At 41.9% G+C, this 16065-nt stretch overlaps 1 protein-coding gene across 3 annotated transcripts in view; it reads left to right on the top strand.

Annotated features, from left to right (window-relative positions):
• Positions 1–12078, top strand: part of LOC120023217 (serine/threonine-protein phosphatase 2A 56 kDa regulatory subunit gamma isoform-like) — a 37419-nt gene extending 25341 nt beyond the window's left edge. The window contains exons 12-14 of one of the 3 annotated variants that reach the window (XM_038967257.1): positions 8233–8305; positions 8821–8940; positions 9510–12078. In XM_038967257.1, the coding sequence (XP_038823185.1) occupies positions 8233–8305; positions 8821–8940; positions 9510–9647 (331 nt within the window). In that variant the 3' untranslated portion in view covers positions 9648–12078. Of the gene's footprint in view, positions 1–8232; positions 8306–8523; positions 8941–9509 lie in introns of those variants that run through there. The other 2 variants (XM_038967259.1, XM_038967258.1) reach the window with 2 other exon arrangements.
• The last annotated feature ends 3987 nt before the right edge of the window (positions 12079–16065 follow it).

Below are 16065 nucleotides of genomic sequence, written 5' to 3' on the forward strand. Positions count from 1 at the left end.
GACGTGAGACACATTTGACACCGAAAATAACACAAATTCTAGTACTGAACTGGTTTCATGTTCTAGTATCCAAAAAGTTTAAATTTTTTTAATTTTTATTTATTTCACCTTTTATTTAACCAGTTAGGCCAGTTGAGAACAAGTTCTCATTTATAACTGCGACCTGGCCAAGATCAAGCAAAGCAGTGCGACACAAACAACAACACAGAGTTACACATGGGATAAACAAACATACAGTCAGTAACACAATAGAGAAATCTATATACAGTGTGTGCAAATGTAGTAAGATTAGGGAGGTATGGCAATAAATAGGCTATAGTCGTGAAATAACTACAATTTATCAATTAAACACTGGAGTGTTGTAAGATGATGTGCAAGTAGAGATACTGGGGTGCAAAGGAGAAGATGGGGATGAGGTAGTTGGGTGGGCTATTTACAGATGGGCTGTGTACAGGTGCAATGATTGGTAAGCTGCTCTGACAGCTGATGCTTAAAGTTAGTGAGGGAGATGTGAGTCTCCAGCTTCAGGGATTTTTGCAATTCGTTCCAGTCATTGGCAGCAGAGAACTCAGTCCATCAAATGTATTTATAAAGCCCTTCTTACATCAGCTGATGTCACAAAGTGCTGTACAGAAACCCAGCCTAAAACCCCAAACAGCAAGCAATGCAGGTGTAGAAGCACGGTGGCTAGGAAAAACTCCCTAGAAAGTCCAAGACCTAGGAAGCAATCTAGAGAGGAACCAGGCTACAAGGGGTAGCCAGTCCTCTTCTGGCTGTGCCGGGTGGAGATTATAACAGAACATGGCCAAAATGTTCATAGATGACCAGCAGGGTCAAATAATGAAAACAATTACAGTGGTTGTAGAGGGTGCAACAGGTCAGCACCTCGGGAGTAAATGTCAGTTGGCTTTTCATAGCCGATCATTCAGAGTATCTCTACTGCTCCTGCTGCCTCTAGAGAGTTGAAAACAGCAGGTCTGGGATAGGTAGCACATCCGGTGAACAGGTCGGGGTTCCATAGCCGCAGGCAGAACAGTTGAAACTGGAGCAGGAGCACGACCAGGTGGACTGGGGAAAACAAGGAGTCATCAGGCCAGGTAGTCCTAAGGCATGGTCCTAGGGCTCAGGTCCTCTGAGAGAGAGAAAGAAAGAGAGAATTAGAGAGAGCATACTTAAATTCACACAGGACATCGGATAAGACAGGAAAAGTACTCCAGATATAACAGACTGACCCTAGCCCCCCGACACAAACTACTGCAGCATAAATACTGGAGGCTGAGACAGGAGGGGTCAGGAGACACTGTGGCCCCATCCGATGATACCCCCGGACAAGGCCAAGCAGGCAGGATAAAACCCCACCCACTTTGCCAAAGCACAGCCCCCACACCACTACACCACTAGAGGGATATCTTCAACCACCGACTTACCATCCTGAGACAAGGCAGAGTATAGCCCACAAAGATCTACCCCACGGCACAACCTGGACAGGAAGACCACGTCAGTGACTCCACCCACTCAAGTTACGCACCCCTCCTAGGGATGCCATGGCCAGTGACTCAGCCCCTGTAATAGGGTTTGAGGCAGAGAATCCCAGTAGAGAGAGGGGAACCGGCCAGGCGGCTCATTGCTCCAGTGCCTTTACGTTCACCTTCACACTCCTGGGCCAGACTACACTCAATCATAGGACCTACTGAAGAGATGTGTCTTCAATAAGGACTTAAAGGTTGAGACCGAGTGCGTCTCTCACATGGATAGGCAGACCATTCCATAAAAATGGAGCTCTATAGGAGAAAGCCCTGCCTCCAGCTGTTTGCTTAGAAGTTCTAGGGACAGTAAGGTGGCCTCCGTCTTGTGACCGTAGCGTACATGTAGGTATGTACAGCAGGACCAAATCGAAAAGGTAGGAGCAAGCCCATGTAATGCTTTGTAGGTTAGCAGTAAAAACCTTTAAATCAGACCTTGCCTTAACAGGAAACAAGTGTAGCGAGGCTAGCACTAGAGTAATATGATACATTTTTTGGTTCTAGTCAAGATTCTAGCAGTCGTGTTTAGCACTAACTGAAGCTTATTTGGTGCTTTATCCGGGTAGCCGGAAAGTAGAGCATTGCAGTAGTCTAACCTGGAAGTGACAAAAGCATGTATACATTTTTCTGCATCATTTTTGGACAGAAAATTTCTGATTTTTGCAATGTTACGTAGATGGAAAAAAGCTGTCCTTGAAACAGTCTTGATATGTTTGTCAAAAGAGAGATCAGGATCCAGAGTAACGCCGAGGTTCTAAAGTTTTATTTGAGACGACTGCACAACCATCAAGATTAATTGTCAGATTCAACAGAAGATTCTTTGTTTCTTGGGACCTAGAACTAGCCTCTGTTTTGTCCGAGTTTAAAAATAGAAAACTTGCCGCCATCCACTTCCTTTTGTCTGAAACACGCGAGGGCAATTTGGGGCTTCACCATGTTTCATCGAAATGTACAGTTGTGTGTCATCCGCATAGCAGTGAAAGTTAACATTATGTTTCCGAATGACATCACCAAGAGGTAAAATATATAGTGAAAACAATAGTGGTCCTAAAATGGAGCCTTGAGGAACACCAAAATTTATAGTTGATTTGTCAGAGGACAAACCAGACTCAGACTGATATCTTTCCGACAGATAAGATCTAAACCAGGCCAGAACTTGTCCGTGTAGACCAATTTGGGTTTCCAATCTCTCCAAAAGAATGTGGTGATCGACAGTATCAAAAGCAGCACTAAGGTCTAGGAGCACGAGGACAGATGCAGAGCCTCGGTCTGATGCCATTAAAATGTAATTTACCACCTTCACAAGTGCAGTCTCAGTGCTATGATGGGGTCTAAAACCAGGCTGAAGCGTTTCGTATACATTGTCTTCAGGAAGGCAGTGAGTTGCTGTGTAACAGCTTTTTCAAAACTTTGAGAGGAATGGGAGATTCGATATTGGCCGGCTTTTTTTTAAGTAAAAAAAATAAATAAATCTGGCTCAAGATTTGGCTTTTTCAAGAGAGGCTTTACTACTGCCACTTTTAATGAGTTTGGTACACATCCGGTGGATAGAGAGCCGTTTATTATGTTCAACATAGGATGGCCAAGCACAGGAAGCATCTCTTTCAGTAGTTTAGTTGGAATAGGGTCCAGTACACAGCTTGAAGGTTTAGAGGCCATGATTATTTTCATCAATGTGTCAAGAGATATAATATTAAGAAACTTGAAAGTGCTGCTCGCTGAGATTGACATTTCTTGAAGTTTCGGTATACCGTGCAACACAACTACAGATTGATTCAATGTTTAGACTATTGTAATGATGACTATAGATTATGATTCAATATTCTCATTCAGATTTGCATATCCTAAGGGATTTATAGGTAACTGCCAAAATAATGGGAACACTTGAGTAAATGAGGGATACAAAGTATATTGAAAGCAGGTGCTTCCACACAGTTCTGGTTCCTGAGTTAATTAAGATATTAGCATCAATCATGCTTAGGGTCTTGTATAAAAATGCTGGGCAATCCAATATATTGACTACCATGGCTATGCCCCAGGGGAGAAGACTGCCCCCTCTCATTGAAGCCACGGAAGTTCAAGGTACTGTTAGCAGAAAACAGGATCCCCATTTATAATTATTATAAATGTCCATTTTTGTTTAATTAAAAAACAATATTGAAATACAGTGATGGTACCAATAATTGCTTCTAATAGACCAGATACATGTCCTTGAACCGAATTTATTTGAAAGTCACACATTCATTTTGTTCCTAATGGCAGCCTGCAGTACCCCGGTCAGCCTTCAACTTGAGTTAAAACCTGTTGAGGACGGGAGTGCCGCTAGCGGCACTCCTCCCACATTCCACTGAAAAGGCAGAGCGGCAAATTCAAAAAAACATTTTTTTAAAATATTTAACTTTTACACATTAACAAGTCCAATACAGCATATGAAAGGCAGACATCTTGTGAATCTAACCACCATGTTCGATTTTTAAAATGTTTTACAGGGAAGACAAAATATGTAAATCTATTAGCTAACCACGTCAGCAAAAGAGAGCACTTTTCTAACTGCATCAGTTTTTTACTCCGTCACTAGCTAACACTAATTCGACCAAATGAAGATATATATAGCCACTAACCAAGAAACAACTTCATAAGATCAGTCTGATAACATATTTATTGTATAGCATTTTTTTTTTTTGAAAAATGTGTATATTTATGGTATAAATCATAAATTACATTTCAGCTACAATCAGAAAGCAGCCATAACATTTACAGACACCAACATCAAATACCTAATTACTCCTCATAAAACATTTCTGAGAAATACATACTGTGCAGCAATTGAAAAACAGGATTCTTGTGATTCCAGACAATATTTCCGATTTATTAAATGTTTTACATCGAAAACTAAATGTAGCGCTAAATTAGCATAGCCACGCCAGACAGACACACTTGGGCGCGCGCGACCAGTTGACATGCACGACAGATATATGAAATAACATTATAAATTTGGTCTTACTTTGGCTGATCTTTCATCAGAATGTTGATCAAGTTGTCCTTAGTCCAGAAGAGTCGTTCAATCCCTTCAGAATGGCAACTTTCCATCTTCATTTAGCAGGGGTACTCGTCGAGTGGCACGGAACTCTCCAACGTAAACAAAATAAATATTACGGAACACGGCAAAACTCCCGAAAAAATTCAAATAATCTGATTAAACTATATTGAAAAAACATACATTACGATGACATGGTCTCATTTATCAAATCAAATCCGAGCTGGAGATAGTTCACATCCGAAACGGCAGCAAAACAAAACATGATATCTCTCCCAAGTCGCACGCTTCTGACTTCCTGAAATTGACGGTCACGTCAAAGAAATAGGTCTTATTTCACGTCAGAACAAGATAAACGCATGATTTCTCCTCTGACGTACTCTTGACACCCAGAGGAAGGCGTACGAGGTGTGTTTCGGGTCATAAGTGGCATGACCATGTATAGGCAGAGCGTTGAAGCGAGCATAAACATCTTGCATTTTACTTCCTGGTCGGGGAAAGTGCTGCCAAAGGACTTGTGTTCCACTCAGAGAAAAAATTAAAACGGTTTTAGAAACTTGAGACTCTTTTCTATCCAATACTATTAACAATATGCATATTGTAAGAGCAGAAATTGATTAAAAGGCCGTTTGAAAATTTGCGCATATTTTCCAGTTTTTCCAATTCGCCCCCTCCAGCCCAAACAAGTTAAAGAAGTGGCGGCACTGAGCTAGCATGCAACATAACTTCCTCGAGTAGCTCAAACTGCGCATGTTATGTTTTCATGAGACGCTATCTTAACTGGCTTCAATGTGATATTGAGTCTTAAAATGAATGGTGTCACATGATTGATGGATTTGTCCATTCTTTTTACAGACATTGCTATAGGATGATAATGACCCCATCCACAGGGCACGAGTGGTCACTGAATTGTTTGATGAGCATAAAAACGATGTAAGCCATTTGCCATGGCCGTGTCAGTCACCAGATCTCAACCTAATTGAACAAAACAACAAATTATGGAATTTCTCATGGAAGAATGGTGTCGCATCCCTCCAATAGAGTTCCAGATGCTTGTAGAATCTATGCCAAGGTGCATTGAAGCTGTTCTGGCTCGCCTGGCCCAATGCCCTCACTTTTATGTTGGCATTTCCTTTATTTTGTCAGTTACTTGTAGATTGTAATGACACATTTTATTTAACCTTTATTTAACTAGGCAAGTTAAGAAAAAAATCTTATTCCAATGACGGCCTACCCTGGCCAAACCCGGACGATGCTGGGCCAATTGTGCGCCGCCCTATGGGACTCCCAATCACAGCCGGATGTGATACAGCCTGGATTCGAACCAGGGACTGTAGTGATGCCTCTTGCCTTAGAACGCTGGGCCACTCGGGAGCCTCATGTTGATGACTATATATATATATATATATACACTGCTCAAAAAAATAAAGGGAACACTTAAACAACACAATATAACTCCAATTCAATCACACTTCTGTGAAATCAAACTGTCCACTTAGGAAGCAAGACTGATTGACAATAAATTTCACATGCTGTTGTGCAAATGGAATAGACAAAAGGTGGAAATTATAGGCAATTAGCAAGACACCCCCAATAAAGGAGTGATTCTGCAGGTGGTGACCACAGACCACTTCTCAGTTCCTATGCTTCCTGGCTGATGTTTTGGTCACTTTTGAATGCTGGCGGTGCTCTCACTCTAGTGGTAGCATGAGACGGTGTCTACAACCCACACAAGTGGCTCAGGTAGTGCAGCTCATCCAGGATGGCACATCAATGCGAGCTTTGGCAAGAAGGTTTGCTGTGTCTGTCAGCGTAGTGTCCAGAGCATGGAGGCGCTACCAGGAGACAGGCCAGTACATCAGGAGACGTGGAGGAGGCCGTAGGAGGGCAACAACCCAGCAGCAGGACCGCTACCTCCGCCTTTGTGCAAGGAGTAGCACTGCCAGAGCCCTGCAAAATGACCTCCAGCAGGCCACAAATGTGCATGTGTCAGCATATGGTCTCACAAGGGCTCTGAGGATCTCATCTCGGTACCTAATGGCAGTCAGGCTACCTCTGGCGAGCACATGGAGGGCTGTGCGGCCCCACAAAGAAATGCCACCCCATACCATGACTGACCCACCGCCAAACCGGTCATGCTGGAGGATGTTGCAGGCAGCAGAACGTTCTCCACGGCGTCTCCAGACTCTGTCACGTCTGTCACATGTGCTCAGTGTGAACCTGCTTTCATCTGTGAAGAGCACAGGGCGCCAGTGGCGAATTTGCCAATCTTGGTGTTCTCTGGCAAATGTCAAACGTCCTGCACGGTGTTGGGCTGTAAGCACAACCCCCACCTGTGGACGTCGGGCCCTCATGCCACCCTCATGGAGTCTGTTTCTGACCGTTTGAGCAGACACATGCACATTTGTGGCCTGCTGGAGGTCATTTTGCAGGGCTCTGTTGCAGAGCCCTCTCTCATATTCTTAAAAGACTGTCCAATAGAGAGTGAAATGTTGTAAAATGTAATGATCCTTTTTTTGTCTTACTGTTGAGCTGAGCATACTACTGAAATCAAGTTGTGACAATTCATTGTAGGTAGCATTATTGACCACAAGAGGACTCTAAATAACCTATTTGGGGTCTGACTGAATGAAGTTGCAGTGCTACTCTTTGCACAAAGGCGGAGGTAGCGGTCCTGCTGCTGGGTTGTTTCCCTCCTACGGCCTCCTCCACGTCTCCTGATGTACTGGCCTGTCTCCTGGTAGCGCCTCCATGCTCTGGATACTACGCTGACAGACACAGCAAACCTTCTTGCCACAGCTCGCATTGATGTGCCATCCTGGATGAGCTGCACTACCTGAGCCACTTGTGTGGGTTGTAGACTCCGTCTCATGCTACCACTAGAGTGAGAGCACCGCCAGCATTCAAAAGTGACCAAAACATCAGCCAGGAAGCATAGGAACTGAGAAGTGGTCTGTGGTCACCACCTGCAGAATCACTCCTTTATTGGGGGTGTCTTGCTAATTGCCTATAATTTCCACCTTTTGTCTATTCCATTTGCACAACAGCATGTGAAATTTATTGTCAATCAGTCTTGCTTCCTAAGTGGACAGTTTGATTTCACAGAAGTGTGATTGACTTGGAGTTACATTGTGTTGTTTAAGTGTTCCCTTTATTTTTTTGAGCAGTGTATTTTGGGTAACAGACATGTACAATGTGGACCCAGAGGATATCACTTGAAAGTATTAATTAAAATGCTTCTTTCCAAAGTGGTCCTCGACGGTAAAAACAACACAATGATTAAAAGGTAAGACAAAATTACTAAAAACCATAAATGCATTCATATATATTGACATCCTAAAAAGTGGCACTTTTCCCTAACCTTAAAAATCAACCATATTAATTGCACATGATACCGATCCTTCAAATAAATACACCTGACCAGCAGTGGGGGGGGGGGGGCACAAGGGGCAGTGGAGTGGTTTCTCTTACTTAGACAACCTTTTCCAAATGTAAAACCTTTTAAAGCCATTTGTACTTTTTCTTTGCTTGATCTCTAGGGGTAGGCTATTCCATAGACGAATGCCTGCATAGAAAAACGTGCTCCTCGCAGTACTGTTTACTCTTGGGAGTTTGCAAGACATAACACTAGATGATGATGATGTTGACATTTTGTCTGTTTTTGTCCTATAGAGAAAAGGCCAAGTCAAAAGAGAGGGAAGAGGCCTGGCTCAAGATTGAGAACCTTGCCAAATCCAATCCACATGTGAGTGAGGGACACATCTGCACTAAGACTCACTTCAGAGCATTGTTTGTGTGTGCCATCTAAAGAGCTGAAGTTGTTTTATTTTCTTTCTGTACCCCCTGAGGACTGTTTTGGTATGCTGTGCAGCGCATGACCAGTTTTTATCCTCATGCACTGCAAGTGATTGGTTGGGTGCCACAGCCAATGAGTTCAACCTATTTACTGAATTGCATTCCCAGTTTTATTCTAGGTAGTGTGCTAATGTGGATATTGTAACAGAGTCCTAGTGAAAGGTAAAATTATATTTTATGATATCTACTTAATCACGGTACTAACGTACATCTTTTAGATTTAGAGGCTTCAACTGAATGATCAATGTCTGTACGTCGTCCATTTCAATTAAAGCCAAATCACTAATAGAAGCAATGACTCCAGCATCAGAGTTTCAACCATTCTGCTTATCTAACCTCTGATTTAATCTTTCTTTGCATGCAACAAGTTCCCATTGTTTTTGTCTTTACTTTGTGTTATATTAGTGTCTTATGTGTGTTGATTCCACTGGCCTCAATGGACCAGTAGCAATGGAGTCTGATGGTCCATTAACCTCTGAAGAAGTTCACAGGTTAAAAAAGACAGTAACGGAAGAAGCCACTCAGGTAAATGTTGACTACTTTATCTACCAATGCTGGTCCAGGATCAGGTTCCCTCTGTACCTGTAGTCTTATTCATTATGATCTAAATGGATCCTAGATCCTCTCCTACTCTGAGACATTTTATGAATATTCGCCCTGACCTCTCTCTTCAAAATGGGATTAGCTCCTATAGAGAAGGAATGACAAGTCAAACTATGGACTGAACACTGGAATCAAGTACATGTGTTATTGTCTATGTACAGTATCTACTGAATCTCCCTTGCATGTGTTTTAAATGGCATGGGGGTAGTCCTGGTAGCTTATCACTAACATTTCATCAACTCTTTTCTCACCTTCCTGTTTGGTGTTTCTTCTTGAAACTTGGATTAGTTCATTAAGATGATGCATGGTTAGCATTTTTTGTCAATTGGTGAGAAAGTTTAGCATGAATTTAATGTGAACAAGGAGTGGTACTTGTGGCAAACTTGGTAGTGCCTAACCCAAGGGAAATACTGTAGTTACACAAGCTAACTATTTTATTCCTTTGGAGCCAACTGTCACCTCTAACACTCCCCACCCTTCCCTTGTTGCAGTTACAACAGAGAGACCAGAGAATAGACCGTCCTCTGGTGCGGCTCGAGTTGGATCTCCCTCAGGACATCTACACCGCAAAAGCCTTGGAGACCCATCGCCGCGCCGATGACATGATCACCACCCACAATGGGCTCTAGGTCTGCCCCTCTCTCTTCTCTTCTGTCCAGTCCCCTAAAGGAGTACCCTCGCCCCTCCACACCCCACCTACCCACCCACACAGCACATTCAGAATACTGGCCCGGTTTCCCTATCTTGCCAGTACACTGCCCCACCTCCCTCAGATTTCTGCTTTCTCAGGTGTTTATTTTGGGGGGAGGGGTGGGGCCGCAACTCTTTTAGCTGTCGGTCCTGCAGAGTCATTGTTTTCCTTATTGTTCCTGCTGAATTGTGCATAAAACAGTATATCGGCTCATCCCTCCCTGCTCTTATTGTACTAATGAAAATGGGGACGTTTCGTTCCACCTGCGACATGACAAGCTCATGTGAAATGCACAACAAACGTAGAGAGCAGAAACTGAATGAGGGAGACTTCTTTTCTTCTTCTGTTTTCTGTCAAGGGGAAACAACCAAAAACAGATGGTTGGATGGAGGGGTAGGACAGTTGGATTGACTTTCCGGACTTTATTTTTATCCCAGGGACATCTGCCAGTGCCAAGACCATTTGTGTACTTTTTTTGTTTCTGCGTCTGCGTTTCTTGTTTTTAATAAGCTGAAGAGCAACAAGGCTGTCTAAAGGGACGGATCCATCTGTTCTGATGAAATCACATTGTGACAGGGATTGAGAGAGGGAGGAAGGGAGGTTCTCTGTGGACACTGGACTCTTTACACTCTACAGTTTGTGTCATATAAATGTTTTATTTAGTCTTATTTCCTTTCTCATACCCATCTGTTGAATTCCATCTGCAATATGTGAGCTGGAAATTTCACAGTGAAATATTGACAGTTCAAACAATGGTACTTCTTATTTCATATAGAGAAACACATTGGGTGGTTGTTAGTTTCCACCCTGTTTGTCATACTCAAAAGCCCCTCTTAGACATTTCAACATCTGTAGCCAGTTTTTTACTGGAATCACATTATGACACCTTACCTGGGGGTATCACATAATGAGTAGTTATTTGGGATGCAAGATTATTTGTAGATCAGTGATTCTGCACAACCTGACTGCAATGTAGTCTATCTTAAATGCACAACCCACTGGGCACACACTGGTTGAATCAATGTTTCCATGTAATTTCAATGAAATTAAGTTGAACCCATGTGGAATAGATGTTGAGTTGATGATCCAGGCTTAAGCAGTCCCAGAGCCACTTGCTAGTCAAGCATTGACCTCCATTCGTTTCAGAGGTACCCATGATATCACATGTCGTGTACATCTCGTACCCCCTCAGCGTGCTCACTATTCCCCCTGTTGATTTTCTTTTTTACCACCACCCTCTTATCCAGATTTGCTTCTCTGTGGAGCTGAATGGACTGTTACTAAGCAAAGAACAAAACAAATTATTCACTTCCATAAGACATCCTTTTCGAAGACATCGGAGTGCCTTTTATCATGAGGAGGAATATGAAATTATTTTTGGCCCCAATGAGGAGAATAGCAACACTGTTTGGATGGGAAAACCATTTAATGTGACGGTTAAATGAGCATATGTGTCCATTGCCAATAATATATACTGATTCACAGGCACATTCACAGAGAAAGTAGAGACCGAGCGGTGATTCCAAACCTGAATACCTCTTGGAAGTAGATGAATCGTGTAATTAAGAAAAAGTATATTGAACTACCTAAAAAGCACTTCCTGAAAACTTGAAAGATGTGACATGTTTGTGTATCTTCAATGAAGCTCTGTATCCCATTGAGTATATATGTACAGTCTATTCTGCTTTCTCAAGTCAGGAAGCTGTCAAATCCAGGATTGTTTTGGACACTAACATTTACAAGTGGCTCTTGTACCATTGTTTGAACTTCCAAATCTAGCATGGGTATACAATCTGTAATGTGTTTTGTGTTGTCCCTGGTAACTTATAGCCTGGATGCTAGTTTTAGCATTGTAGCTGCCAATGGAAATGGCCAATGCTAAAACAGACAGATCGAGGCTTGGCAACTGTATTATTCATATTTGCTTGAATGGAAAAGGTGTACATTTATACAACCAATGTTAAACATGTATTTTTTCCCCTGGAAGAATGGCACTCACATATTTGCTTTTTATTTAACGGTATTGGTTTGTTAAGATATTTTATCAGTTTGCATTTTATTTGTGTTCGAACTGTTTTCGTGTAGACCCATAGATAAATGACTCGTAAAACAAGTTAGACGGGAGAAAAAATGTTGGTGACTGCTTGTCTAAATTCTTTGCTTGACCGCAGCATCTTTGCAGGATTTTAGTTGAACATGTACTTTACAAAATATAATAACTTGACAAGTGTCCTTCTATGTGACCTGTACTATATGGCTTCATTTAATATTGTGTACATATGATTTACTTTGTTTTATGTAATATTATAGATCTAGATTTTGTACAAAATGGTCCTCTGTACAGAATAAAACATCAATATCAATGACAAGAAGTCAATGTGGCACATCCATTCTTTTCCTCTTTCACTTGTAACTTTGTATTATTAGAAATAACAAGTCATATTTTCATCTGTTTTAACTCTTCAAGGTTTGTTCTCTATTCAAAATGTCTTTGACCAGATTTCAGTCCATAGCCTTTGTATGCTTTTCTCAAGGTTTCAAGTGGTGTACATCTATATTGAATGAATAAAGAGAATATTTGAATTTATATTTTCAACCATACATCAATTCTGGAGTCATATTACTGAACGGGAAGTCTCAACGGGGGGGGATATCTTCAACCACCAACCATCCTGAGACAAGGCAGAGTATAGCCCACAAAGATCTCCGCCACGGCACAACCCAAGGGGGGGCGCCAACCCGGACAGGAAGATCACGTCAGTGACTCAACCCACTCAAGTGACGCACCCCTCCTAGGGACGGCATGGAAGAGCACCAGTAAGCCAGTAACTCAGCCCCTGTAATAGGGTTTGAGGCAGAGAATCCCAGTGGAGGGGAACCGGCCAGGCAGAGACAGCAAGGGCGGTTCGTTGCTCCAGAGCCTTTCCGTTCACCTTCACACTCCTGGGCCAGACTACACTCAATCATATGACCTACTGAAGAGATGAGTCTTCAGTAAAGACTTAAAGGTTGAGACCGAGTCTGCGTCTCTCACATGGGTAGGCAGACCATTCCATACAAATGGAGCTCTATAGGAGAAAGCCCTGCCTCCAGCTGTTTGCTTAGAAATTCTAGGGACAATTAGGAGGCCTGCGTTTTGTGACCGTAGCGTACCTTTAGGTATGTACGGCAGGACCAAATCGGAAAGATAGGTAGGAGCAAGCCCATGTAATGCTTTGTAGGTTAGCAGTAAAACCTTAATCAGCCCTTGCCTTAACAGGAAGCCAGTGTTGCGAGGCTAGCACTGGAGTAAAATTATGCCATTTTTTGGTTCTAGTCAGGATTCTAGCAGCCGTATTTAGCACTAACTGAAATTTATTTAGTGCTTTATCCGGGTAGCCATCCACTTCCTTATGTCTGAAACACAGGCTTCTAGCAAGTGCAATTTTGGGGCTTCACCATGTTTCATTGAAATGTACAGCTGTGTGTCATCCGCATAGCAGTGAAAGTGAACATTATGTTTTCGAATGACATCCCCAAGAGGTAAAATATATAGTGAAATCAATAGTGGTCCTAAAACGGAACCTTGAGGAACACCGAAATTTACAGTTGATTTGTCAGAGGACAAACCATTCACAGAGACAAACTGATATCTTTCCGACATAATATAGTAGTATACTGTAAGTTGATCTAAACTTTTTTTCAGTGTGCAGACAGCACTTCTGTCACTGCTTTTATAGAACTAACCATGATAAAATGTCTATCTCAAATCAATCTAGAATACATTCTCATATTCTTAATAGACTGTCCAATAGAGAGTGAAATGTTGTAAAATTTAATGATCCTTTTTTTGTCTTACTGTTGAGCTGAGCATACTACTGAAATCAAGTTGTGACAATTCATTGTAGGTAGCATTATTGACCACAAGAGGACTCTAAATAACCTATTTGGGGTCTGACTGAATGAAAATGACTTGATTCAGGCAAACTACAATGTAGTGGTTATGGACCCAAAGCCACCACCGCCTGATCAAAGTGAAACTAGGTTTAATTTTTTTTGTAATTTTTTTTGTCCATTTTAAAATAACATCAAATTGATCGAGCTTCTAATTTTAAAATCCATCTCGCCAGAAATAAGTCCTTCACTGTTGCCGCTTGTTATAGACCCCCCTCAGGTCCCAGCTGTGCCCTGGACACCATATGTGAATTGATTGACCCCCATCTATCTTCAGAGTTTGTACTGTTAGGTGACCTAAGCTGGGATATGCTTAACACCCCGGCCGTACTACAATCTAAGTTAGATGCCCTCAATCTCAGACAAATGATCAAGTAACCTACCAGGTACAACCCCAAATCCGTAAAAATGGGATCCTTCATAGATATTATCCTGACCAACTTGCCCTCTAAATACACCTCTGCTGTTTTCAACCAGGATCTCAGCGATCACTGACTCATTGCCTGCGTCTGTTTATGAGTCCGCGGTCAAACGTCCATCCCTCATCACTGTCAAACGCTTCCTAAAACACTTCTACGAGCAGGCCATCCTAATCGACCTGGCTCGGGTATCCTGGAAGGATATTGACCTCATCCCGTCAGTAGAGGATGCTTGGTTGTTCCTTAACTTCTCTAGGGTATGTGGGACGGTAGCGTCCCATCTCGTCAACAGCCAGTGAAACTGCAGGACGCCAAATTTAAAACAACAGAAATCCCATAATTTAAATTCCTCAAACATACAAGTATTTTACACCATTTTAAAGATACACTTGTTGTAAATCCAGCCAAAGTGTCCGATTTCAAAAAGGTTTTACGACGAAAGCACACCAAACGATTATGTTAGGTATGAGCCAAGTCACAGAAAAAGACAGCCATTTTTCCAGCCAAAGAGAGCAGTAACAAAAAGCTGAAATAGAGATAAAATTAATCACTAACCTTTGATGATCTTCATCAGATGACACTCATAGGACTTCATGTTACACAATACATATATGTTTTGTTCGGTAAAGTTCATATTTATATAAACAAATCTGAGTTTAGGCGGGACGCTACTGTCTCACCTGGCAAAAAGCCTGAGAAAATGCAGAGCGCCAAATTAAAATTAATTACTATGAAAATTACTATAAAATCAAACTTTCATTAACTTCTTCGGGGCAGCATTTTCACTTTTGGATAAATAGCATGCCAAAATTCAACTGCCTGCTACTCATCCCCAGAATATAAGATATGCATATTATTAGTAGATGTGGATAGAAATAACTCTGAAGTTTCTAAAACTGTTTGAATCATGTCTGTGAGAATAACAGAACTTATGTTGCAGGCAAAACCCAGAGCACAAACCATTCAGAATCTTTATTTTTTTGATGTCACTGTCTTTTTAACGAGTTTTCTTAGAGACACCAGATTTCTAAGGGACTTGCTTGCAGTTCCTACCGCTTCCACTGGATGTCACCAGTCCTTGGAAATCGGTTGAGGTTATTCCTTTGTGTAATGAAGAAGTAGGGCTATCGTAAATGAGGGTCACATGAAGTAAATTGTTTGAGAGAGGCACGGTACGAAAAAAGTTGCGTCAGTTTTTTTTTTTTTTGTATTGAACACAGATCATCCCGTCTTCAAATTGATCGATTATTAACGTTTAAAAATACCTAACGTTGTATTACAAAAGTAGTTTGAAATGTTTTGGTAAAGTTTACATGTAACTTTTGATATATTTTGTAGTGACGTTGCGAAAGTTGGAAGCTGTGTTTTTCTAGATTATCTCAAATGCAAATTAATTACTTAAAAATCATACAATGTGATTTTCTGGATTTTTGTTTTAGATTCCGTCTCTCACAGTTGAAGTGTACCTATGATAAAAAAATTACAGACCTCTACATGCTTTGTAAGTAGGAAAACCTGCAAAATCGGCAGTGTATCAAATACTTGTTCTCCCCACTGTACACAAGCAGTTAGGAAAGCAAAGGCTATCTTTTTCAAACAGAAATTCGCATCCTGCAGCACTAATTTCAAAAAGTTTTGGGACACTAAAGTCCATGGAGAATAAGAGCACCTCCTCCCAGCTGCCCACTGCACTGAGGCTAGAAAACACTGTCCCCACCGATAAATCCACGATAATCGAGAATTTAAATAAGCATTTCTCTACGGCTGGCCATGCTTTCCACCTGGCTACCCCAACCCCGGCCAACAGCTCTGCACCCCCCGCAACAACTGGCCCAAGCCTCACTAACCCCCCCCCCCCCCCCCCCCCCCTTCTCCTTCACTCAAATCCAGACAGCTGATGTTCTGATAGAGCTGCAAAATCTGGATCCCTACAAAATCTGGATCCCTACCAATCAGCTGGGCTAGACAATCTGGACCCTCTCTTCCTAAAATTATCCGCCCGCC

The sequence above is a fragment of the Salvelinus namaycush genome, chromosome 28, assembly GCF_016432855.1.
Source record: "Salvelinus namaycush isolate Seneca chromosome 28, SaNama_1.0, whole genome shotgun sequence".
Taxonomy (NCBI): domain Eukaryota; kingdom Metazoa; phylum Chordata; class Actinopteri; order Salmoniformes; family Salmonidae; genus Salvelinus; species Salvelinus namaycush.